Source organism: Schistocerca piceifrons, chromosome 1 (assembly GCF_021461385.2).
Source record: "Schistocerca piceifrons isolate TAMUIC-IGC-003096 chromosome 1, iqSchPice1.1, whole genome shotgun sequence".
Lineage (NCBI taxonomy): Eukaryota > Metazoa > Arthropoda > Insecta > Orthoptera > Acrididae > Schistocerca > Schistocerca piceifrons.
In genome coordinates this window covers 90,275,873-90,301,226 of record NC_060138.1, presented here as the reverse complement: position 1 = coordinate 90,301,226, position 25,354 = coordinate 90,275,873, and the positions used below count along the sequence as shown (strand labels likewise).

The following is a 25,354-nucleotide window of genomic DNA, read 5'->3' as shown; positions in this document are numbered from 1 at the left end:
CATCCCGTATTAGCAGCACGGCTCCCCCATGAGATGGAATGCTGACCTCAGGGTGAGGTCAAAACGGACCAGGAAGAAATGCAAAAGCTCAAAGTGATCATGAGGACGCAATTTTGTTTCCTGAAGGCAGAGTACAAGGGGATGCTGCAATTCTAAAAGCAGCCATAAATCCCCTTTGTTGGATCGAAGGCTGTAAACGTTCCATTGGAGGAGAGTCATGAGTAGGAAAAACACAGAAAAATGGTTGGTAGTGCACTCCAGCAACACTGAGACCGCCTGGGTGAATACAGGGTGTTACAAAAAGGTATGGCCAAACTTTCAGGAAACATTCCTCACACACAGAGAAAGAAAATATGTTATGTGGACATGTGCCCGGAAACACTTACTTTCCATGTTAGAGCTCATTTTATTACTTCTCTTCAAATCACATTAATCATGGAATGGAAACACAGTAACAGAACGTACCAGTGTGACTTCAAACAGATTGTTACAGGAAATGTTCAAAATGTCCTCCGTTAGCAAGGATACATGCATCCACCCTCCGTCGCATGGAATCCCTGATGCGCTGATGCAGCCCTGGAGAATGGCGTATTGTATCACAGCCGTCCACAATACGAGCACGAAGAGACTCTACGTTTCGTACCGGGGTTGTGTAGACAAGAGCTTTCAAATGCCTCCATAAATGAAAGTCAAGAGGGTTGAGGTCAGGAGAGCGTGGAGGCCTTGGAATTGGTCCGCCTCTACCAATCCATTGGTCACCGAATCTGTTGTTGGGAAGCGTACGAACACTTCGACTGAAATGTGCAGGAGCTCCATCGTGCATGAACCACATGTTGTGTCGTACTTTTAAAGGCACATGTTCTAGCAACACAGGTAGAGTATCCCGTACGAAATCATGATAACGTGCTCCATTGAGCATAGGTGGAAGAACATGGGGCCCAATCAAGACATCACCAACAATGCCTGCCCAAACGTTCACAGAAAATCTGTGTTGATGACGTGATTGCACAATTGCGTGCAGATTCTCATCAGCCCACACATGTTGATTGTGAAAATTTACAATTTGATCACATTGGAATGAAGCCTCATCTGTAAAGAGAACATTTGCACTGAAATGAGGATTGACACACTGTTGGATGAACCATTCGCAGAAGTGTACCCATGGAGGCCAATCAGCTACTGATAGTGCCTGCACACGCTGTACATGGTACGGAAACAACTGGTTCTCCCGTAGCACTCTCCATACAGTGACGTGGTCAACGTTACCTTGTACAGCAGCAACTTCTCTGACGCTGGCATTAGGGTTATCATCAACTGCACGAAGAATTGCCTCATCCATTGCAGGTGTCCTCGTCGTTCTAGGTCTTCCCCAGTCGCGAGTCATAGGCTGGAATGTTCCGTGCTCCCTAAGACGCCAATCAATTGCTTTGAGCGTCTTCCTGTCGGGACACCTTCGTTCTGGAAATCTGTCTCGATACAAACATACCGCGCCACGGTTATTGCCCCGTGCTAATCCATACATCAAATGGGCATCTGCCAACTCCGCATTTGTAAACATTGCACTGGCTGCAAAACCACGTTCGTGATGAACACTAACCTGTTGATGCTACGTACTGATGTGCTCGATGCTAGTACTGTAGAGCAATGAGTCTCATGTCAACACAAGCACCGAAGTCAACATTACCTTCCTTCAATTGGGCCAACTGGTGGTGAATCGAGGAAGTACAGTACATACTGACGAAACTAAAATGAGCTCTAACATGGAAATTAAGTGTTTCCGGACACATGTCCACATAACATCTTTTCTTTATTTGTTTGTGAGGAATGTTTCCTGAAAGTTTGGCTGTACCTTTTTGTAACACCCTGTATATCACATGGTGACACCATCAGAGAGGATCTTCAAGTCAGCAAAGGAGAAGACTGTTTGCCTTCTTGGAGCATTTCCACTTGGCAGAGGAATACTCAGATGTTGGTTGGCTGAAGGGAAGTAGGAAGTCTTCACAGGAGTGTTCCTTCTGTCCTTTCTAGCCTGCCAGTTGTGTAGCTGGTGACTTCACCCATTGAGAAGAGAAATTAATGGCTTGTTGCACAGCTGGACGAGGGGACAGTGATGGTACCTTCACAATGGGTGATTTCACAACCTCAGAGCTGAACTTGAGGTCGCATGACTGCATGGCCACGTCCATCATGGAGTGAGACACAGCACAAACAGTACTGTAAGTGCCAAACAGTAGAATGCAAGGTTTGCAACTAGCCAATAACTTGCAAATGACTGGGTAAGGAACTTTTTTCTTTTATTTGATCTCCTGGACATCCCTCTTGTCAAGATACATGGGACAATCTCGAGTGGAGGCGGCATTGTCACCATTGAAGTTGATACATAGGGGAGAAGGAGGCTGACAATCGCCCTCATGTGCATCACTATCACAGGTTACACATTGGCCAGGTGTCAATAAAACATTGAAACGATGACATTGGTAGCAGTGCATCGGGGTCAGAATGTACAGTTTGACTGTGGTAACTTGATAGCCTGCTTTGATCTTTGATGGAAGCACCACACTCTGAAAGGTGAGAAAAAGGGTGCGTTTGGGCACTACGGAGGAATCTACCTTCAACAGATGGATGGCAATGACCCCCTGCTCAGAGAGGTATTTTGGCCTCAGTCAGACTGTCGAGCAGCCTAGTGTAAATAACACCATTGGAAGAATTCAGAGTTCTATGAGCCTCAACACAAACAGGATAGCTGTGGAGAAGCGAATCAACAAGCAGTTGTTTTACTTGAGAATCAGAAGTAGTTTCCAAATGCAAAGTGCCATTCCGCAAACAAGAGCAAGATTTCACAGCGCCGGCAATTGCATCAATGCACATGGAAGTGAAATCACCAGCAGTTTCCATCCGTTTTGCTTTCTCCTTGTCTGTGAGCTTGTGCAGCACAAATCGGGAGCACATCTTCCGCTTACCAAAATCATCGCGGACGATGTGTATCGTGACCTTGCTTATGCCCAATTCCTCCACAATCAATCTCAGAGTCCGTCGCTGATCTTGTGCCAGCATTTGTCGCACTTTCTCTATATTTTCTGGGGTTCTGCTTGTCAATGGCAGACCTGAATGTGGCTCATCCTTAGTTGTTTCCTTCCATTCACAGAACTGTTTAAACCATTCGTAGACAATTCTTCTGCTCATGGCTTCCCTCCCGTACATCTGCATCAACATTCCATGTGTGTCTGTTGCAATCTTCCCCAATTTGTAGCCGAACTTTATGTTTACATGTTGCTCCATTGCGCTGTGACACTTCCTCTCACACTGACCACATTCAACTGGTCACAGTCTGTTTACACAGCCAGACACATGCAGTGCACACCATGTATTGATTCTCCTCAAGTCTCTGAAGACCAATGCGCATGCACGCACACATGTGCCAAGTTGCCGTTCAGATCCGACACCATTCACCGAAATTTTTAGACACAAGATGGATGTATGTGTCATTAATTGAATATTAATTGTATATTTCAAGAAATTGCATGGGAACTATAATTCTGGATTTTTTGCTACAAAAGTATGAACTACGTATGCGTTAATCAAATGAAAAACTTATGAGAGACCAAAGGCATGAAATGTTCTTAAAAAGTAATTTCCTATCAATTACATTATCCCTGATTTACTCAGTTTTTAAATGATCCCTTAACAAGTGCAAAAGATGTGTTTCACTATATTTCATTTTCAATGCTAGCAATATATATATCTCCCAGCTATCTCTCTGCAATTTTCTTATCAATGTTTTGGTTCAGTTTTGTTGTGTTTTTTTTTTTTTTTTTGTGGTTTTAGGGCGCAAAACTTCTATGGTCATTAGCGCCCAACCCGTGACGTAGAAAACAGGAAAAAAACGAAATTTAAAATCAGCAGCAATGGGAACAAAGTCATAAAATTTGAGAAACTAAAGGAGAAGGAATGCTTAAAAATCCACTATAGAAAGGGGTTGGTTGTCCCCCAAAAAAAGCCTCAAATGACTGACGTCATTTCACTGTCACTAATAAACTGTAGAACGCGGTCAGCTGAGCGCGTGTCATCTGCTAAAATCGACGCTAGATCAGGCGATAGCTGTAGACGGGAGCGTAACGGATTAAAATAGGGGCATTCAATTAAAAGGTGTCTGACCGTCCACAGCTGAGAGCAGTGCGGACAGAGTGGGGGAGGATCACCGCTTAAAAGATGTCTATGACTAAAAAGACAGTGCCCTATCCGGAGTCTAGCTAAAATTACCTCCTCCCGACGACGCGTTCGGGAGGAAGAGGTCCAAGCGCAAGGAAGGGCTTTCACTTCCCGCAATTTATTATGGGGAAGTGTTGACCAATGCGCATGCCATAAATGAGCAACTTGGCGACATAAACCGCTCCGTAGATCGGTAAATGGAAGAGACTGAATAGCTGGCCGAGGAAGAGAGACTGCAGCCTTGGCCGCTATATCGGCCGCCTCATTTCCACAGATACCAGCGTGTCCCGGGAGCCAGAGGAACGCCACTGAGACGCCCCCCAGGTGGAGCAAGCGCAGACAGTCCTGAATCCGGTGGACCAGAGGGTGCTCAGGGTAAAGAGCTTGGAGACTTAGGAGAGAGCTGAGAGAATCTGAGCAGATTACGTACTGTATCCGCTGATGGCGGCGGATGTAGTGGACAGCCTGGAGAATAGCGTAAAGCTCCGCAGTATAAACCGAACACTGGTCGGGAAGCCGAAAGTGATTTGGGGTGTCGCCAACAATATAGGCACTCCCTACACCTAACGATGTTTTCGAGCCATCGGTGTAAATAAATGTGGCTTCCGTCATTTGTGCACATAGAGCAGCAAATGCCCGACGGTAAACAAGTGTAGGGGTACCATCCTTGGGAAATTGACATAGGTCTCTGAGCAAGTCGATCCGGGGACGGAGCCAAGGCGGTGCTGTACCCCAAGTTGTCAAAAAGGTTTTAGGAAAGCGGAAGGAAAGAGAATGGAGCAGTTGACGGAAGCGGACTCCCGGGGGTAGTAGGGAGGAGGGGCGACCTGCATACCCGACATCAAAGGAGGCGTTGAAAAAAAGGTCATGGGCTGGATTAGCAGGCATGGAAGACAGATGGCTAGCACAACGACTCAGAAGGACTGCCCGCCGATTGGACAGCGGAGGTTCAGCAGTCTCAGCATAAAGGCTTTCCACAGGGCTAGTGTAAAAAGCTCCAGACACCAAACGTAATCCATGGTGGTGGATAGAGTCGAGACGCCGAAGAATAGACGGCCGAGCAGAGGAGTAGACTATGCTTCCATAATCCAATTTCGAGCGCACTAAGGCGCGATAGAGGCGGAGAAGGACCACTCGGTCCGCTCCCCAAGAGGTACCATTCAGGACACGGAGGGTGTTAAGGGAACGCAGACAGCGAGCCGAAAGATAGGAAACGTGGGAGGACCAGCACAGTTTTCTGTCAAACATAAGACCCAAGAATTTAGCGACATCGGAAAACGGAAGGTTGACAGGACCTAGATGTAAGGAGGGCGGAAGAAACTCCTTACGTCGCCAAAAATTAACACAAACGGTCTTACTGGGTGAGAAACGGAAGCCGGTTTCGATGCTCCACGAGTGGAGGCGATCGAGACATCCTTGAAGACGTCTTTCAAGAAGGCTGGTCCGTTGAGAGCTGTAGTAGATCGCAAAATCGTCAACAAAGAGGGAGCCCGAGACATCAGGAAGGAGACAATCCATAATTGGATTAATGGCGATGGCAAACAGTACAACACTCAGCACGGAGCCCTGGGGTACCCCGTTTTCTTGTGAGAAAGTACGGGAGAGAGTAGTGTTCACCCGCACCCTAAATGTGCGCTCTGCCATAAATTCGCGAAGAAAAAGGGGCAGCCGGCCTCGAAAGCCCCAAGAGAACAGTGTGCGGAGGATGCCTGTCCTCCAACAGGTATCGTATGCTCTCTCCAGATCAAAAAATATTGCTACCGTTTGGCGTTTCCGGAGGAAATTGTTCATGATATAAGTTGAGAGAGCAACAAGATGGTCAACGGCAGAACGATGCTGTCGGAATCCGCATTGGGCTGGTGTTAGAAGACTGCGGGATTCCAGCCACCAAGCTAAACGGTAATTCACCATACGCTCCAAAACCTTACAGACACTACTCGTGAGAGAAATGGGGCGATAGCTAGAGGGGAGATGTTTGTCCTTTCCAGGTTTCGGAACGGGAACGACAATAGCTTCCCGCCATCGCCTGGGAAAGGTACTGTCGGTCCAAATTCGATTATAAAGGCGAAGGAGGTAACGCAGGCTATGGGTGGATAAATGCAGCAACATTTGGACATGGATACCATCCGGTCCTGGGGCGGAGGAGCAAGAAGAAGAGAGGGCATGTCTGAGTTCGCACATGGAGAAAACAGTATTGTAGCTTTCGCGATTTTGAGAGGAGAAAGCAAGATGTCGCACTTCCGCTGCACGTTTCTTCGGGAGAAACGCGGGCGGGTAATTTGAAGAGCTCGAAATCTCAGCAAAGTGCTGACCCAATGAGTTAGAAATTGCGATGGGGTCCACTAAGGTATCATGCGCGACAGTGAGCCCAGAGACCGGGGAGAAACTAGGCGCGCCTGAGAACCGTCGAAGCCGACTCCAAACTTCCGAGGAGGGAGTGAAGGTGTTAAATGAGCTAATAAAGAATTTCCAGCTTGCCTTCTTGCTATCACGGATGATGCGACGGCATCGCGCACGGAGCTGCTTATATCGGATACAGTTGGCCAAGGTTGGATGGTGACGGAAAATGCGAAGAGCACGTCGCCGCTCACGTATTGCGTCACGGCATGCCTCGTTCCACCAAGGAACTGGGGGGCGCCGGGGCAATTCGGAGGTGCGTGGTATTGAACGTTCCGCAGCTGTGAGAATAACGTCGGTAAAATGTGTGACCTCATCGTCGACGCTGGGAAAGCGACGGTCATCGAATGTCGCTAGAGACGAAAAAAGTGTCCAATCGGCTTGGGCAAATTTCCAGCGTCGCGAGCGCATATATGGCAGTTGAGGCTGCAGTCGAAGAACACATGGAAAGTGGTCACTCGAGTGTGTATCATCAAGGGCGAACCATTCGAAGCGCCGAGCTAGCGGAACAGTACCGACCGCAAGGTCCAAATGAGATAAATTTGCCGTGGAGGCAGACAAAAATGTGGGGACCCCAGTGTTGAGGCAGACTAGATCCGCTTGGTGGAAGACGTCTAGCAATAGTGAGCCACGTGGACAAGGATGTGGAGATCCCCAAAGCGGGTGGTGGGCATTGAAGTCCCCAACCAGCAAATAGGGGGGTGGAAGCTGATCAAGAAGATGGAGGAGATCAGCTCGTGCCATTGGTGTAGACGATGGAATGTATACCGTACAAAGAGAGAACGTGTATCCAGAAAGGGAAAGACGGACGGCGACAGCTTGGAAGGAAGTGTTTAAGGGGATTGGGTGATAATGGAGAGTATCATGGAGCAGAATCATGAGTCCTCCATGGGCTGGAGTGCCTTCAACTGAGGGGAGGTCATATCGGACGGACTGAAAATGAGGGAGAACAAAGCGGTCATGGGGACGCAGCTTTGTTTCCTGAAGACAGAAGATGACCGGCGAGTAGGATCGTAAGAGGATCGACAATTCATCCCGATTGGCGCGAATGCCGCGGATATTCCAGTGGATAATGGACATAGGGTGAACAGAAAATGGAGAAACGTGACCAAGGGTGCTGTCAACTCAACGACTGCTCAGAACTTGCGACCGACAGCATGGAATGGCATTCAGTCGAAGGCAGAAGATCCTGATCCATAGGTTGGTCAGGAGCAGCTCCTGCCACCAACGATCGGCCAGTTGACCGGCCACCAGCAGTGCGCCTCGGCGACACGGAAGATGGCCGAGGGCGATTTCCGCCAGGTGGTGCTGTAGTTGGGACACGCCTTGGCGGAGAAGGAGAGGAACTGTGTTTCTTCGTAGCCTTCTTGGAGGTATGATGTTTAGATGAAGGAGGAACCGATGGTTGTGAAGTTGCAGTACGTAAAAACTCTTCACGAGAATGCTCTTTTTTCGAAGACTTGGCGTCTGACTTTTGGGCTTGAGATTTAGCAGAACCCGACGAAGGGTGAGCCATAGAGTGGGCAGGCGAAAGTGGTGAGGTTGAACGGGCGATCTTTGCGCTGGCCGATCTGACGACCGTGGTACTAAATGTGAGGTCGCAAGTCTGCGTGGCCGCCTCCTTTGTTGGCCAAGGAGAAGCAAGGACAGTGCTGTATTTTCCTTTCTGAGGCACGGTGGGCTGTCGACTGGCGAGTAACTTTCGAGCAGCAAAGGTCGACACCTTTTCCTTCACTCTTATTTCCTGCATGAGCTTTTCATCCTTAAAAACGGGGCAATCTCGAGAGGAAGCAGCGTGGTCACCCATACAGTTGATGCAGTGAGGGGATGGAGGTGGACAAGCACCCTCATGGGCATCCTTGCCACACGTAACACATTTGGCCGGATTGGAACAGGACTGGCTGGTGTGATTGAACCGCTGACATCGATAGCAACGCGTAGGGTTTGGGACATAAGGGCGAACGGAAATTATCTCATAGCCTGCTTTGATTTTTGATGGGAGTTGAACTTTGTCAAATGTCATGAAGACAGTGCGGGTTGGAATGATGTTCGAGTCAACCCTTTTCATAACCCGATGAACAGCAGTGACGCCCTGGTCAGACAGGTAGTGCTGAATTTCTTCGTCAGACAATCCATCGAGGGAGCGTGTATAAACGACTCCACGCGAGGAATTTAAGGTACGGTGCGGTTCCACCCGGACAGGGAAGGTGTGGAGCAGGGAAGTACACAGCAATTTTTGAGCCTGGAGGGCACTGTGTGTTTCTAACAACAGGGTACCATTCCGTAATCTGGAACAAGACTTTACAGGACCCGCAATTGCGTCGACACCTTTCTGAATAATGAAAGGGTTGACCGTGGAAAAGTCGTGACCTTCGTCAGACCGAGAAACAACAAGGAACTGTGGCAACGATGGAAGAACCGTCTGTGGCTGAGACTCAGTGAACTTACGTTTGTGAGCAGACATAGTGGAAGGTGAGGAAACCATTGCGGAAGAATCCCCCATGATTACCGGCGTCTCCGATGGCGCGCTCCTCCCTTGTGGGGGCCCTCACCGAGGGCACACCCGCCTTAGGTGATTGTTCACACCTCAGGTCACACCTCCCGACAACCGGACGGAGGGACCAATCGGCACTTTCGGAAGGTATCAGCTCGGGTAATCACCCCTCCCTGGGCCTGGCCGTTACCAGGGGGTACGTACGTGTCCTACCTGTCTACCCGGGGCGGGGAATTACGCGTTACCCCGTCACCGGCTACGCATGGAAGTGCGTGGGTCGGCCTTCAGACACGCACAGGGAGGAAAAAAGAGAAAGGGAAAGGAAAGAAAAGGGGGTCTCAAACGCCGCAGCGGAGAAAAGGGCAAGGAGAAGAGGGAAGGAAAAGAGAAGGACAGAGGAAGGACGAGGTCTTGCAAGTGTAAAAGCAAGGAATTTGGAACAGTTTCGAGCGTCCGTCTCCGGACGTAGGCACAAACCATACTCCCAGAGGGGGAGAAAGGGAAGGAAAGAGACAGAGGTGAGGGGGGGGGGGGCGAAGATGGGGGGGGGGGGATGCGGAAAGGGAAGGGAAGGTATGCAGCCCGGAAAGGAAGGAGGGCCACATTAGCTCGGGGTCCCGTGCTCGCTACGCACGTGTCCACAAAAGAGTTGTGGACCCCCTGGGGGGTTGTTGTTTGTTGACCTGTTCCCTACCATGGGGTTGTATGTTTGCTGCTACTCCTTTAAAGTTGTTTTAATTTCTTCATTCCATGATTTTAAACCTTGCGTCCTGTTTTTATTTTTCTCTCCCTTCTCTCTTTCCAAGAACCTCACAATGAAATGATCTGGGCAATACCACAACAACAATGAGCAATTGTCCTTCCAACAGAATGGCACACTACTATTGAGACACACTGTATTTCACAGATATTAAGAAACTACAGACTGTAAAGCACACCTTAAGTTTTAAGCAGTTTTTTCAAATCACTATTAAACTGATCTAGCACAAGAAGCAAACTCTTTCAATAAAGCACCTTTCCTTCTCTCACACACACTGTTAAATTCATAATTTCATAATAGCCTCGTCCATCCAACCCTTGTCATGTAAGTGAACACCACCACCTGATAGTATTTCAGAAGATTTTGGCACTGTTTGCACTTGAGAATTATCACTTGAGTACATTTAGTGGCCAACAGTCCAGTGCATTGTTTCATGTTCACTTGTTTTTATAGTTTTAGCACCTTTCATGGAAACAGTTTTGTTACTGAGCCCATCAACTGTCAGAAGTTTCATCCATACTCACTATTTGGCTTAGTTCCAAACAGGTTTTCTTTCAGTGTTGAATAATAAAGAGATGAAAATATAATATTTTGGTTTTAGTTTGCATGCTAAGTCCATGATGCTTCATAAACCTGTAGCACCAAACAACTCCATATTTAAAGTCTTAAGTTCCACTGTAGCACTAGCTTACGAGCATGTGTGTGAACCGTTTTTGTATCAATTCCAATGCCATTTTGATGGTGTCCTTGAATCAATTTCAATACGTTATCTTCTAGTTTTGGCCATTTTGCATTCAGTCATCCTCTTTTTTTCAGTTCTTCTTTAGTAACCTGCCAATTGTGAATGGTTTTTTTCTGTTGGTGGAGGGCCAAAATGCTGCTCTGTTGCCATTTCTTCTGCATATGCTATTACTTTCAATTCATAGCCTGTGCCATGAATACATTTTATTTTTTTCCATTACAAAAATAGCTACTAACAAAAATATTGTACTATTTTTGATAACACAAATTACTTTCAATTCAGTTCACTAGCACCACAGACTGCAATGGCTACACAGTGTTCTGGGTTTGTGATAGTGGGGCAGGAGATAGATGGCGTTAGCAAGCTTGTGAATCCCTTCAACTCATGTCATTGCATTGGTGCACTGGTGCTGCCAGTTGAATCCAGTGTTGCCAGATAGACAGATGTTTCCCACAGCATCAAATATATGGCCATTTTTAAGACTGGCAGTAATTTTAAATCAAACACTGGACATTTTATATTAATTTTGAGTATAAGATGCACCTGAATTTTGGAGGCAATTTTTTGAAGAAAAAAGCTCATTTTATAGTCTGTAAAATAGCACATAGCAAATCTCTGTAACAGCACTGCAAGGCACTAGGAATATCAAGAATAACATATTTCCTCCACATTTTCTAGATTTAAAACAGCTAGACCTCTTGACAGAATCCTAGAGAAGGATTACGACACTAAAGAAAACCAAATACAAATACAAAGCTTTAGGAAAGAGTCTTAATTAAGCATTTGAAGCAACAGAACTGGACATTTTGACTAATGCTATTCATCAAGCAGTTCATTGTAACTGTGTTTTCAGCAGTACTGGTCATACTGAGAAACCGTATTATCAGTTGGAGAGGAATTCAAGATGAAAAGTATTCATTCCATTGAGTATAATCATTTGGACACTGTTTCTGATAGGAGTGAGACTTTTAAGAGGAAGCCATGAAATAACAGACATTATAATACCTTTTCTGATATTTACAGGAATTGTTGCATTATTTTTGACGTAGGTACATCGCTTTGCTACAATGTTAGTCCACTTGTTTTGTAGGTCGTAAGCAAAACGTCTGACCCAAAAAATGTTCTTTCAAGAATCTAAACAAGTGAAAAATATGATCCCACCATGCTCATGTCATATGATGGCTGTTGCAACCCTTTAAATTTCTGCAAACATAGTTTATTCTCAGTAAGTTCAGCTGTATGAATGTGTGTATTTCTTGTCATGGAGGAGCAGTATTCTTTGTTAGGGAAGTCCCTGGCATTCTGATCTGGAAGTTACCTGGAGACTGCCATCTTATGTCACAGTGGCAAGCACTAGTCACAGATTAGTGTCTTCTCCTGGAAGTACCTCGCTGTAGACCATTAGCTTAACTTTCTAGTAGAAACAGTGTCTGTTTGTCTTTTGACTGGAGCAGATTGGTCCTTTCATTCCACGGACTATACCACAATGTACTAAAGAGCACTTTCCTGCCATAATGTGATTGGGAAAACACCTCTTTCACAAGCACAGTCATTTCAAGTGCTTCCAAAATGTTATCTTTTAAGTACAACTGTGATTGTTTAACACCCACCTTGATCCTTATTGGCTAACTACTTCGCCAAAAGTAAAGGTCATCATAGATCATACTGTATGCAGATTCATAATTCTGCAGCAGTTTCATCAACAATGGCATCTGTTTGTGCAGAGCCACTGATTTATCTGATCTTTGGTTCATTGGTTGTTGGAGTTAAAGGGACCAAACAGCGATGTCATTTGTCCATTCATCCTTTATGTGTCAAACCAGGAATAACCCTCAAAAGAAGCATACAAAAGGCAAATCCTGGGAAGCCCAACTGTAAGCAAGATACAATACGAGAGAGATAAAATCAGGGAGAAGTAGCAGAGAGAGAGAGAGAGAGAGAGAGAGAGAGAGAGAGAGAGAGAGAGAGAGAGAGAGGGGGGGGGGGGGGGGGAGGGGGAGGAAGGGGGGGGGGGGGTAAGGTGGGAGAGTCACTCTGCACAGAATGCAGTTGGAGCACCCCAGAGCACGGTATGTGGTGGGAGACACACCCTCTGCACCTGACCAGTACCACCTCACCATCCATTACCCCGCGATAACGGGCAACATAGATGAGATGATTTAATTTTAGAAAAGATAAAACATTAAAGAAATGGCGAACATAAAAGGACAAGCAAAATAAAAAGGTGCGATGGGTAGGGGCTAGGACAGACTGCTGAGGAAGGGCCACCATGGAAACCTTGAGCCAGAGCAGGTGGTCCAAGCCTTCAGGCAGTCAATGAGGCCAAAGTGCCCCACCTCACAGAGATGAGCAGAAATCACCGCAATGGGAGAAACGTAAAACCAGGTCAGTCACTTTGGCATCGCCTGCCAGCACCAGAGGCAGTGCATCAGGAAGGTTAAGAGTTTGCCACAAAGCAGCCAAATTTGGACAATCCAGCAGGATATGGGCCACTGTCAGGTGGGCACCACATCGGCAGTAAGGTGGGTCCCACGTCAGAAAATGTGATTGTGGGTAAACCAAGTGTGGTTAATGTGCAGCTGACAAAGGACGGGAGATACCCCGTGAGACGTGCAGAGGAAAGGCTGCCATGTGGTTGTGGCCTCCTTTATTGCTCTCAGTTTGGGAAGTCAAGGGCAAACCTTTCCAAGTTCCAGACATCCAACAATTGACGGCATAGAGTCAACAGAAGTCCAGTTCTAGGATTCCTATTTCCAAAATCAGCATCCTGGTAGCCAACTTTGGTAAGTGATTGGCATGTTCATTCCCTCAGATCCCAACATATCCAGGGCTCCAAACAATCCTACTTGATGGAGGTCACAAAGAAGATCCTGGATAGCTGTGACTAATGAGCGACAAGGGTAGCACTGGTCTATATCCTGAATTCTCCTCAGGGGCTCGATGCAGATAAAAAGTGTTGTGTCGGTAGCTGGGCCGACACCGTGAAGTTGAGATTGCTGAAAAGGCAAACTAGACTAACGCAGACGGGCGTGAAGTACTGGAACAGGATAAGTAATTAATGTTAGGAAGAAAAGTACGGAGCAGGTTTAATACTTAACTTTACTCATTCCTTGTTGTACATCGATCTTGACGATACACAGAAGACTTTAAGTTCAATCACTGTATGGCTAATGCGCCTTGCTAGTTCGTAGCCATTAACTTAGCTGATGGCTATTCTGTCTCTCGGCTAATGAGAGAGAAAGGCTTCGTACAACTGGGCGGTTGCTAGGTTCTCGTACAACTGGGCGGTAGCTAGGTTCTCGTACAACTGGGCGATAGCTAGGTTCTCGTACAACTGGGGTCCGAGTCCTCTCTCGTATCACGAGACCTGCCTTGGTGGTGGCGCTAGGTCTGCGATCACAGTGGCGACACGCGGGTCCGACATGTACTACATGGACCGCGGCCGATTTAAGCTACCACCTAGCAAGTGTGGTGTCTGGCGGTGACACCACAAAAAGCACTTTGCCAGTGCACGAGCGAGCATGGCTAGGGCTTGTCTGATGACTACCAATTCAGCAGTGAAGACACTGAATCCATTTGGCAAGGAGCACAGTTCACTGCACCTTGCATGTGTGAATGCATAGCCGGTTTGTCCACCAATCTTTGAGCCGTTGGTGTACATGATTTCTGAACCTAGAAATACATTGAGAACAGCCAGACACCATGGGGTGAACTGAATCTTTCAGGCCAAAGGATAAATCGAGACAGATCCAAGGTCAGGGTACACGTCATGGCAGTGTATGCGATTGCTCTCTGACAAGATGGGACACTGAGGGAAGGTAGAGTTCTGAGCAGAGACACTACAGCCTAACTGCAATTGTGACTCCAGTTCTGGATCTCTGTTATGGAAGGTGGAGCTTCCTACTAGGGAAAAGGACAATTGTTTGTGTGCCTATTAGAGGAGCTGCGAATGCGTGTGGCATAACTCAGTAGCTGTTGCTGGCACCTGAGCTGTGAGCAGGCTCTTCACGGGGCTAGTTCAAAAGGCTCTTGTTGCACGTCTGAGTCCATAATGGAGTATCAGGTCCAGTGACTGCAATGCTGAGGGCAATGCCAAACCATATGCGAGACTGCCATAATCGAGATGGGACAGTATTGGGACTTTGTAAATCTGCAGAAAATCTGGTCTTTCATAATCTTAGTTTGAATGCACACTTTTCTTCCAGCCTGCTGTTGGTCACTTAGACTATGTCTTCAGTTTTTTATCCTTTTCACCCATTTACAGACTTTTGTATTTCTTAACCTGCTGTATCCATTCCTGTAAAGTTCAGACTGTTTCACCATCTCAGTGATATGGTAGGATGCACGTCATTAGTGGCATCACCAAGTTTTACAGTCTTCTATGCAGAAGCGCCTAATGAACCAACGCTGCACTGGTGTAAGTACAGACATTTCCAAGTCAGCTATAGTAAAATTCCTGATATTTCAAGTCTTTTCCTCATAATCTGGCATTCTCTGTAAAACTTTCTTTTTCTTGTGTAAGACCATATCAACACATATTTATGACTTATGTCAGGTGGTGTTCTAAATGTTTGCTCTCACATCATGAGGATGATAATCTAACCCAATAATCTCATTTCACCTTCAAGCACTGCCAGTCACCTAGTTTAGACTGTAGAATGACATTTCTTGTTTCAATATGACACGTGATGATCTAATCTTATCTGAATATTTTGGGACTTGTGATTAAAAGATACAAGGACTCAGTCTAGCCACATCACAGAATCTGTTATGAAGAGGAGGTGGAAGTATTAAACTGCAGGTAATCTTATTTATGTGTGAGTTAATTGGGCATAAATGTCAGCACAGGTTTGGCTGATGTGGATGCTCATTTCCAGGGAAAATTTATGAGCTCTGGATATGAGGCAGTTGAGGTACATTTGATAGAACTAATTTAGGCATTAAAGTTAAACTCCTCTGCTTTCTTAAACAACAGCCCAGGCTGCAAATAATGGCAGCAATACCTCTGTTAAAAAAAGGAAATGGAATGCATGTTCTGGAAGGTGAGTGAAATGCTATTGTTAATTAACTAATTTTCAAATTTGCAGTGTAGGAGTAGTTGTATCAACAGAAAAGCATATCAAAAATCATCATCTATTATCATCTAATACACTTAACTTACCAATTGCTTCAATACCATTGTGGCGTGCATTCTGGGCAAATGGTGACAAGAAATTACTATCAAATGCTAGCGCACGGGCCATGAGAGCAATGGAATTTGCAACACCCTGAATCTTCAGTGGGTCACTTTCTCCTTGGATCTTGCACAACTCTGCCAGCAGTAACTGGTCAGGCACATTGTCAAAAACCCCATCTGTTGCCAATAGGATGACATCACCATCTTCAACAGGAAAATTGGATGTATCTGCAGCTTCAGGCCTGGAAGGAGGAGAGAGTGTAATAAGTACTGTAAAATACTGGAATGATTAATAACTGAAACATCCTGGCAGATTAAAACTGTGTCCTAGTATAGAATGCTAACTCTGAACCTTTGCCTTTCATGGACAAATTCTCTACTGCCCACAAACCACTCTCATAGTAGTAAGTTGTGGACTGCATCTGGATAGTTCCATTGGTAGAGCATTTGCCAGCAACAGGCACAGCTATCTGGCTTGAAACACTTTTTGGCATACAATTTCAATCTGCCAAGAAGGCTCAGCTCCAATGCAAACTAAAAACTAATAATTGCTAGTATTTTCTTCCTCTGTCATCCTTCACTAACACTTCACACCGTTTTCCTGGATCGAGGTGTCCTACAAGGCAGAACCCATACACACCTTGACAGCTTGGCCTTTTAAAAATTCCTGTAGGAAACAGGGCAGTCTGCCATGGAAACCCACCTTTAAAGAGTACAAAGGATACTAGTTCTCCAGCAGGTGTCGTAGATCTTCTCCAAATCTAAAAACACGGCCACTGTCTGGGATTTCAGCAGAAAACCATTCATGTCATAGGTGGACAAAGTAACGAGATGATCAACTGCAGAATGCTGCACTCTAAATCCATACTGTGCATTCATTAGTAGATTGCACGACACAAGCCACCATACTAGCCGGGCACGAATCATACGTTCCCCCACCTTGCAAACACAACTGGTGAGAGAGATGAGGCAGTAGCTAGAAGGAAGGTTTTTTGTCCATACTGGGCTTAGGTATGTGTATAACGGTGGATTCATGCCAAAGCCCGGAAAAAGTGTCCTCTGCCCAGATGTGGTTGCCCGTGTTAAGCAGAAAGTGCTTGCCCGCAAGAGAAAGGTTCTGCAACATCTGAATGCGGACAGTGTCTGACCCTGGGGTGGAGGATCGGAATGCATTGAGAGCATGATCTAGCTCTCTCATAGTAAAGGCGGCATTGTAGCACTCACAATTCAGAGAAGACAACAGTATCACCCGAGCCTCCTTGGCTTGTTTCCAATGGAAGAAGGTTGGGTGACAGTGGGGAGAGCTCAGAACTTCCACAAAATGGTGGCCCAAGGTGTTGGAGATAGCTATAGGGTCCATCGTAACAGTCTACTACCTGTAAGACCGAAATTGGCGAATGGACCTTAGTCCCAGAGAGCCAATGGAAGATGGCCCACACAACATAGGAAGGTGTGAAACTGTTAAAAGAACTAGTGAATGAAATTAAGCTAGTTTTTCTGCTATCCCAAACAACATGACTACACTTTGCACACGCCTGTTTAGGAGGTCTGTTAAAAACAAGGATAGCAAATCTAGGTGCGCAAATTGCATTGCGTCACACCTCTGTCCACCAAGGGACTGGGACATGATGTGGTAAAGAGGATGTGCAAGGAATGGAATATTCCGCAGCAGTAAGCAGAACGTATGTGAGATATTCCAGCTGGTCATCACAACTGGGGAAATCTTGTGCTTCGAAGGTTGCCAGGGAGGAGTAAAACTGCCAGTCAGCGTTAGGCCAATATTACACTATCAAATTTCTTTGTCAAAATCGACATCTCAAATACTTATGTCAAAGAAGTTTGATGGTGTAATAGGGCACTTTGTCAAATCTCGTCTGTTGTCAAATTGATCAAATCTAGGGCCTTGCTGTAGTTTTGATCATAAAAGTCGCTTGGTTTCTGTTCACTGCAATGTGACATGTTACCACGTGGAGCGCTAGCATCGCTTTTAACAGTTTCGAAAACTACAAAATTAATAGAGATGTATGAAGCTGATGAGGTGCTTTACAACGTGAGGCACCCTGGAAAAAAAAAAAAAAAAAAGATTAAGAAGATTGAAGACCTAACCTAACCTAACCCAAACCTCTCCTGTAGCAAGGAATCTGGGTGTTACAGTAAGCCTGTCTTCTGCAGATATAGCAGTTCTTAAGTGGGTATTGTGCTTTGTGATACAAGGACACACTTCACTGAGCAAATACTGAAATGAACGCTCTTCCATTCTTAAGTAATTTATGTACAACTATGTCCTCCACTACAAGCTCACGTAACAAGTTTTTTTGAATGCTTTTATCGTCTTGTTGTAAAACACACGGCTTCACCAAGGTATGTTTCATTTTTTCCCCCCCCGCTTCTCTTCCACATGTGCACACAGTGCAATTGAGGTACATGCAACTGCTGTGGTTAATAACAAGTTGTTGTTGTCACCCATCATGAACTTTGACGAAAAAAATGATGACAGTGTAATACCCCTTTTGCGCCATGTCAAAGATCTTTGTCAAATAAATTTGACAAATATTTGATCATATCTTCGATCAAATCTTTGACAAAGAAATTTGACAGTGTAATACCAGCCTTAGTGAGCTACCATTTGGGTGTGCACAGAGGTGGGGTAGGAATCAGCAAACGGATAGCACATGGGAAATGGTCGCTCGAGTAGGCATCAGAAAGAACAGACCACTCAAGATGATGGGCAAGCTGGGCAGTGCAGAAGGAGACATCCAAATGGGAATAGGTGTGTGAGGAGTCAGAAAGGAAAGTGGGTGCTCCAGCGTTAAGGCAGAAGAGGTTGAGTTGATTAAGAAGATCAGCCAAGAAGGCATCTCTGACAGCACAGGTTCTGGGAGAACCAGAAAGGGGACGATGCACATTAAAGTCACTGAGTAGCAGAAATGGGGGGAGATATCTGCCCAATAAGCTGAAGGAAGTCTCCCCTGGTGAGATCGAATGACGGAGGGACATAAATGATACAGAGGGAAAAAGTCAGGTGCGGAAGGACAAGGCAAACTGCAACAGATTGAAAAGGGGAGATGGGCTGACTGGTTGTCATCCCATATGAGCAGTATGATGCCCTCATGAAATGGGATGCCAACCTCAAAGGGAAGATCATGAAGAGGAAGAGATGTAGTGGTGTCATCTCAGCGACTGCCGAGTGACATCCTGTGAAGAGCCACTACTACATGGCACAGAAACAGGAGGATCCTGCTCCATGAGGTCTACAGAAGCATCTGCTTGCTTCTGCAGTTGGTCTGTGGAGTCCAATGCTGAAAAAAACGTCGGTGGTGTGCACCACCGACATGGAGGCCAGCCAGGCTAAGATATCATGTGGCAATACCATCGAAGAGGATCTTCGAGTCTGTGAGGAAGAAGATCGTTTGCCTTTGGTGGACTTCAAGCTTCTCCAGTTAGAGGAAGACTCTGGTGTTGGTTGGCTGGAGTGACATAGGAAGTCATTGCGGGAGTACTCCTCCTATCCTTTCCAGCCTACCAGTTGTGTAGCTGGTGGCTTCGCCTTTTGAGGCTAGAGAGTTCGACTTCTTGCACAGTTGCATGGGGGGATGACAGTGCTACCTTGACACTGGGCGATTTCACAACCTCAGAGCTGAATCTGACGTCGTACATCAGTGTGGCCTTGTCCTTCAAGGAGTGAGGAGTAACAAGAACAGAACTATAGGTGCCGGACCAGAGCATGCAGAGTTCATGACTAGCCAATAACTTGCGAGCGACTGGGTAAGGCACTTTTTCATTTACCCGGATCTCTTTTACAGCCCACTCATCAAGATACATGGGACAATCCCGAGAGGAGGCAGCATGGCCACCATTGCAGTTGATACAGCAGGGAGGAGGAGGCAGACAATCGTCCTCACACGCATCCCTACCACAGGTTACGCATCCCTGCCACAGGTTACACATTTGGTGTGTGTCGACAAGACGTTCTAGTGCGGTTGAAACTATGATACTGGCAGCAGCGCATCAGGTTCAGAATGTATGGCTGGACTGTGATAATTTCATAGCCTGCTTTCATCTTTGAAGGAAGCACCGCTATATCAAAGGTGAGAGAGAGTGCAAGTGGGCACTAAGGAGAAATCTACCTTTCTCGTTACCTGGTGGATGGCAATGGCACCATAAGGAGAGAGGCAAGATTGGCTTTCGGCCTCGGTTAGACCGTTGAACAGCCAACTGTAAATAACATCATGGGCAGAATTCAAAGTTATATGGGCCTCGACACAAACAGGGTAGCCGTGGAGAAGTGAGGAGGCAATCAGTCATTGTGCTTGAGAATCAAAACTAGTCTCCAAAAGCAAAGTGCCATTCCATAAACAAGGGCAGGATTTCACAACAGGGCCGGCAATTGCATCGACACCTTTCTGAATAATAACCAGATTTACCATGGTAAAGAACTGACCGTCTTCAGTATGTGAGACAATGAGGAACCATGGTGCAACGGGAAGGGTCTAGATTATTCTCTCATTATAAGAAAATCCCCCACGATTGCCAGTGTCTCTGATGGCATGCTCCTTCTGTGAAGGGCTCGCACCCGCATTAGGTGATTGTTTATACCTCACGAACACCTGACAGAGGGACCCCCAGATATGTTCCCCAAGAGAGGAGAAAAAGAATAGCAAGAGGATAGACATGCAGTGTGGAAGGGAAAGATGCTGCAAAGGCTGGGGCCCCATGGTAGCCAAGCATGAACCCACCACAGAGTGACGAGCCCCCTGGGTGGGGGGTTATGAAAAATCTGTATATCATTCATGAGTCAAACATTTGCTGTTCTTTCATATTAACATGTGGTGGTGGTGATGGTGTGTTAAAAAGGGACTAAACTACTGGGTCATCAGTCCCTCCATGTCATGAGATGAACACGTAAAAAGCTAAAAAGCAAAAGAAGTTGGAACTTGGATGCTCCAACTATATAAGTAAGTCAAAGAGTTTAAAAAAGTGCATGACAATAGTTGTAATACGATCAGTAGAAGATAATTGAGATAATCAAGGCAGTATCATGCACAAGAGGGTCTAAAGGCAAAACAAAGTGACAGGGGAGAGGGGGGGGGGGGGGGGCATAGAGTTGCCTGCAGTCACATGGGGGGGTACCCGCCACAGAGTGAGGCTCTCCCCCCACAACCACCTCTGACACTGAAAGTGGGAGAAGACATAGTTTAGTGTAAAATCCGCTGTCTCTCTCAGGAAATACAACACTTGGGTAGTGGCTGTCTTGTCATCTGCAAGCACCTGAGATAGAGAGGTAGGCAAGCTGGGAATGTGCCATAGCTTGGCCAGCAGGACGCAGTCAACAAGAGCATGTGCTATTGTCAGTAGACTACCACAACTGCAATGAGCAGGATTCTACCAACACAGAAGGACTTCTGTGTTTAGTCTCACGTGGCCAATGTGTAGTCAGCACGACACAATGGCACCTTTCCGAGAGGCCTGGAAAATGTAAGCCACACCTTAGTAGACATCTTAATTGCTCTTAACTTGTTTTGGTTCCTAGTAGCCTGCCATTCCAATTCCCAGAGCCTCAAACTACTGTGTCAAAGTTGTAATCTTAAATCTGTGCTCAGTATTCTGATGTCAAGATGTTCTCCTGTAGTTGCATCTTTGGCTAGATTGGTGGCGAGTTCATTTCTTGAAATGCATATTTGGCTCAGTGTCCAGATGACGGTCACTGACTTTCCAGGGATGTAGAGGCCAACCAGGTCCCGGATGTTAGCGACCAAAAGATTTTTGAGAACTCAGGGATATTCCTTTTAAGCAATTCAGGAAATGGCTACAGATCGGAAAGTTTGTCGTGGCCAGGTATCTGACGTACCACAAAGCCTGAGGTATGGCAACCAACTCTGCAGTGTATACACTGCAGGCACCCAGCAGAGAGTGCTGCTCATGTCCTACTGCGTGTGCAAAAGCATAACGAATCTTGTCATTGACTTTCAATCCATCGTTTAGATGCATACTGAATTAGAATATTCGTGGAGGATCGAACAAAACAAGTGTCGGAGAAGGGTAGAATCAGCTTCCTGCTTGAAACAAAAAAGGTCTATTTGTATCATAGGACAGGGTACAAGTGGGGTGTGTCGAGAGGGAGCCCTAGGAACATAAAGGAGGCTGTTGGAGGTCCTTCAGTAGAGTATCAAGTCAGGTCCCAGTTGTCTACCCAGTTTTAGGCAATGCACAAACAGTTTGAACTGTTGTTATGGAACAGAGTTGAGTGACATACCGTGTAATTAGCCAGATACTGTTGTTGTCTAAACCGCAGTGGTGGCGCACCAGCTTACACCAGGCGGCTGTTAACAGGGCTTGTATGGAAGGCCCCTGTTGGCAACTGCATGTTAGCGTGGTGAATAGGATCCAGCAAGCTCAGCACCGATGGTGCTGCTGACCCATAGGCAACGCATCCATGGTCCAGAGCAGGATAAAATCAGTGGTTTGTAATCTCTGAAGAATTACACAGTCCGTGTCCCACAAGGAGTTACTAATAAAACTGTGAGAATTTAGCTTCTTCACGCAAGTTGTCTTGAACCAGCAGACATGTGGCAACCAAGTTAGGTTGTTGACAAATAAAATACCAAAGAATTGAAACGTTTCAGTGACTTCAAGAAACTGGTCACCAAGATAAATTTCTGGGTGTGAGTGCAAAGTCTGGAGTTGGCAAAAAATGCACAACTTGTGATTTTGCAGGAGAAAATTGATAGCTGAGATTCAGGGCCCAGTCATGTACTCTTCAGGCAGCCCCCTGAAATTGGCACTCAGCGATGCAGTGATGCGGAGGCTTAGTACAGGCAAAGATCATCGACTTACAATGATGCAGGTACTGTGGGATCCCACTGCATTTACAATACCGTTGATAGTAATAGCGAATGGTTTTACACTCAGAACCAATCCTTGAGGGACTCCAATTTCCTGTATTATCGATTGCCGAGAGTCGGAAAACATGGAAATGTTGGAGAGATAGGAAATTCTGGATAAAAATGAGTAAACTGCCCCGGAAACGTCACTCATGCAGTGCAGATAGTACGCGAAGACACCAGGTGGTATCATTATGCCTTCTGTAGGTCAAAGAACACAGAAATCAGATGTTGGTGATGGGTGAAGCTTTGCACACTGCACATTCCAGACAATCCATATGTTCTGTGGTGGACTGGAAAGCCTGAAAGCCACTTTGGAATCGTGATATATGCCCTTCAGCTTCAAAGTACCAACAAAGATGGCAGTCGACCATACATTCATATAGCTCACACAGCCCATTTATCAGAAAGACTGGCCAGTACTTAGTTAAAATATGTGGATCCTTTCCCAGTTTCAGGACAGGAACAATATTATCTTCTCACCATTGAGAAGGAAATTCTCCTTCCCACCAAATACGATTGAAAAGCCTGAGGGTATGTTTCATGCTGTCGGCACAAAAATGTTTCAGGATTTGATTGTGGATTTTGTCGGGTCCATGGGCCGTATCTCGAAACTCTGCCAAAGCACTATGAAACACCTTCACTAAGAGGAACACTGTATGACAGGACCATGTGCATGGAAGGATAGCGGGCAGCACTCAGTGAGGATGGTAATCACTGCAAGTGGACACTTCAGTGAAGTGTGTCTCAAAACATTAGACAAGTACCATGGGATCAGCGCAGATATTACTATTGACACGGATGCTAGAAACCATCATGGGTGGTAGATGACCATGAATTTGGAGGAGTTTAGTCCATACTTGGAATGATGGGGTGTGGGACTGCATAGATGATACATATTACTCCCAACACTCCTGCTTCCTTTTCTTTATTAAAAACCGCACTTTCACCCGGAGTCCCTTGAATGCTGTTAAATAATCCAGAGATGGGCAGTGCTTGTGCCACTGAACTGCCCTGCAGTTTTCCCCAACACCTGCGACTATATCTTCAGACCACCACTGCACCAGCGGTTGTTGGGATGAGCTGAAGGAGTATGGTATCATTGCTGCAGCAGCACGAATAATATTATCAACAGTATCCTGTACAACTTTGTCAATATCTGTTGCATGAATAGCTGCAAATGTGGCTGCAGAGTAGAAAGCCTGTCAGTCAGCTAGAAAGCTGCCACCAACACAGCACATGTTCCAGATTTCTGTGAGTGAAGAGGGGGAGAATAGGAAAATGGTCACTGCCACAAAGATTGTCATGGACACACCACTGAATCAGGGATAAGATATTCAGGCTGCAAACTGTGAGATCAATAGTTGAGTATCTTCCATGGGCTGCACTGAAGTTTGTTGCAGCTGCAGTGTTGAGTCGGCAGACATCCACTTCTGAAAGGTCTCTCTGCGAGACATAGTGTCGCTCCTCCACAGAGGATTATGAGCATTGAAGTCCCTCAGTATGATGACTGAGGAGGTAGCTATTCCAGTAACTCTAAAAACTGATGATAATGGAAAGGTCCGTCTGGGGGTGGGTACACATTAAAGGCTGTCACCCAAATTGACAAGCAGACACTAATGGCCACGGCCTCTAGCTCAAGGGTAAGGGGCACCTGCTCACTGAAAATATCAGAGCGTATGAGGGAACAAACCCCACCACATGTTCTCTCAACAGTAACATGACTGGTACAGTAGGGTTTGTAGTTTTTCAGAGCAGGGAGATGTGTTGCCATAAACCATGTTTCCTGAAGTGCTATGTGCCAGTTACGAAATAAGTAGCCCTTAAATGACAGAGTTAGGTCAGATGGTGATAGTAGCTGTTACTGAAGGAGCTTTGGAGTCAGGTCTGAGAAATTGGCGAATGGAGAAGATGGGTGTGATTACTCCTCTGACAGGTCACAGTCCACCTTATTATGTAATACAACATCAAGGTGCAGGGTTGGGGAGCAGAACATCAGAAGCCTCTGAAAGCAGTTTATCTTGCTGCTTATCCTCCTTATCCTTGTGAGATTTAGATTTCTGTGAACATTTCCCCATTTTATCATCCAGAGCAAAGAGAACCATACTTTTCTTTGGCCTGCAGCCTGTGCCTGTGTGTGCAAAAACTGAGACCATATCATTCTGATGAAGACTTTCAAACTTTTTGGTTGGTTGGTTGGTTGAGGTTTAAGGGACCAAACAGCAAGGTCATCAGTCCCTTGTTTCAAATATGCGCCATTCCGCTAATGGGACAACTCAGTAAAGTCAGAACAATAAAACGGAAAAAGGGAAAAAACGTAAAAGGCAGTATGTTGTCATTGGTAAAAAACAAAATGAGGGAAGTCGGCAAGAGAACGAACCCAACACTATGCTGAAGCAGCATAGGCAAGACCACCTGTGATTTAAAAGGTACAACTACTATAATGTGGAAAGTACGTATGGAAATAGAAAGACTAACCAAGCCTAAAAAAAAAAAAGGTAAAAACAGAGTAAAAGGGGAAGAAAAGAGAAATTCGGTCAGGGAGGTGAATCAGGAATCTCCGAACACTGCTTACAGTGGGAGACACCCAAACACTCACCGCCCTGCACCAATACCAGAGAGAGATTAAAAACCTTAAAACTGAGAATAAAAACCACTTTCCCGGAGGAAACCGAGAACCAGAGAGACCATCCGG

At 46.0% G+C, this 25,354-nt stretch overlaps 1 protein-coding gene across 1 annotated transcript in view; it reads right to left on the bottom strand.

Annotated features, from left to right (window-relative positions):
* LOC124787585 (protein phosphatase PTC7 homolog) overlaps window positions 1-25,354 on the bottom strand; it is a 117,196-nt gene that overhangs the window by 7,438 nt on the left and 84,404 nt on the right. The window contains exon 4 of the mRNA XM_047254350.1: window positions 15,764-16,020. Within this exon, the coding sequence (XP_047110306.1) occupies window positions 15,764-16,020 (257 nt within the window). The remainder of the gene's footprint in view (window positions 1-15,763; window positions 16,021-25,354) is intronic.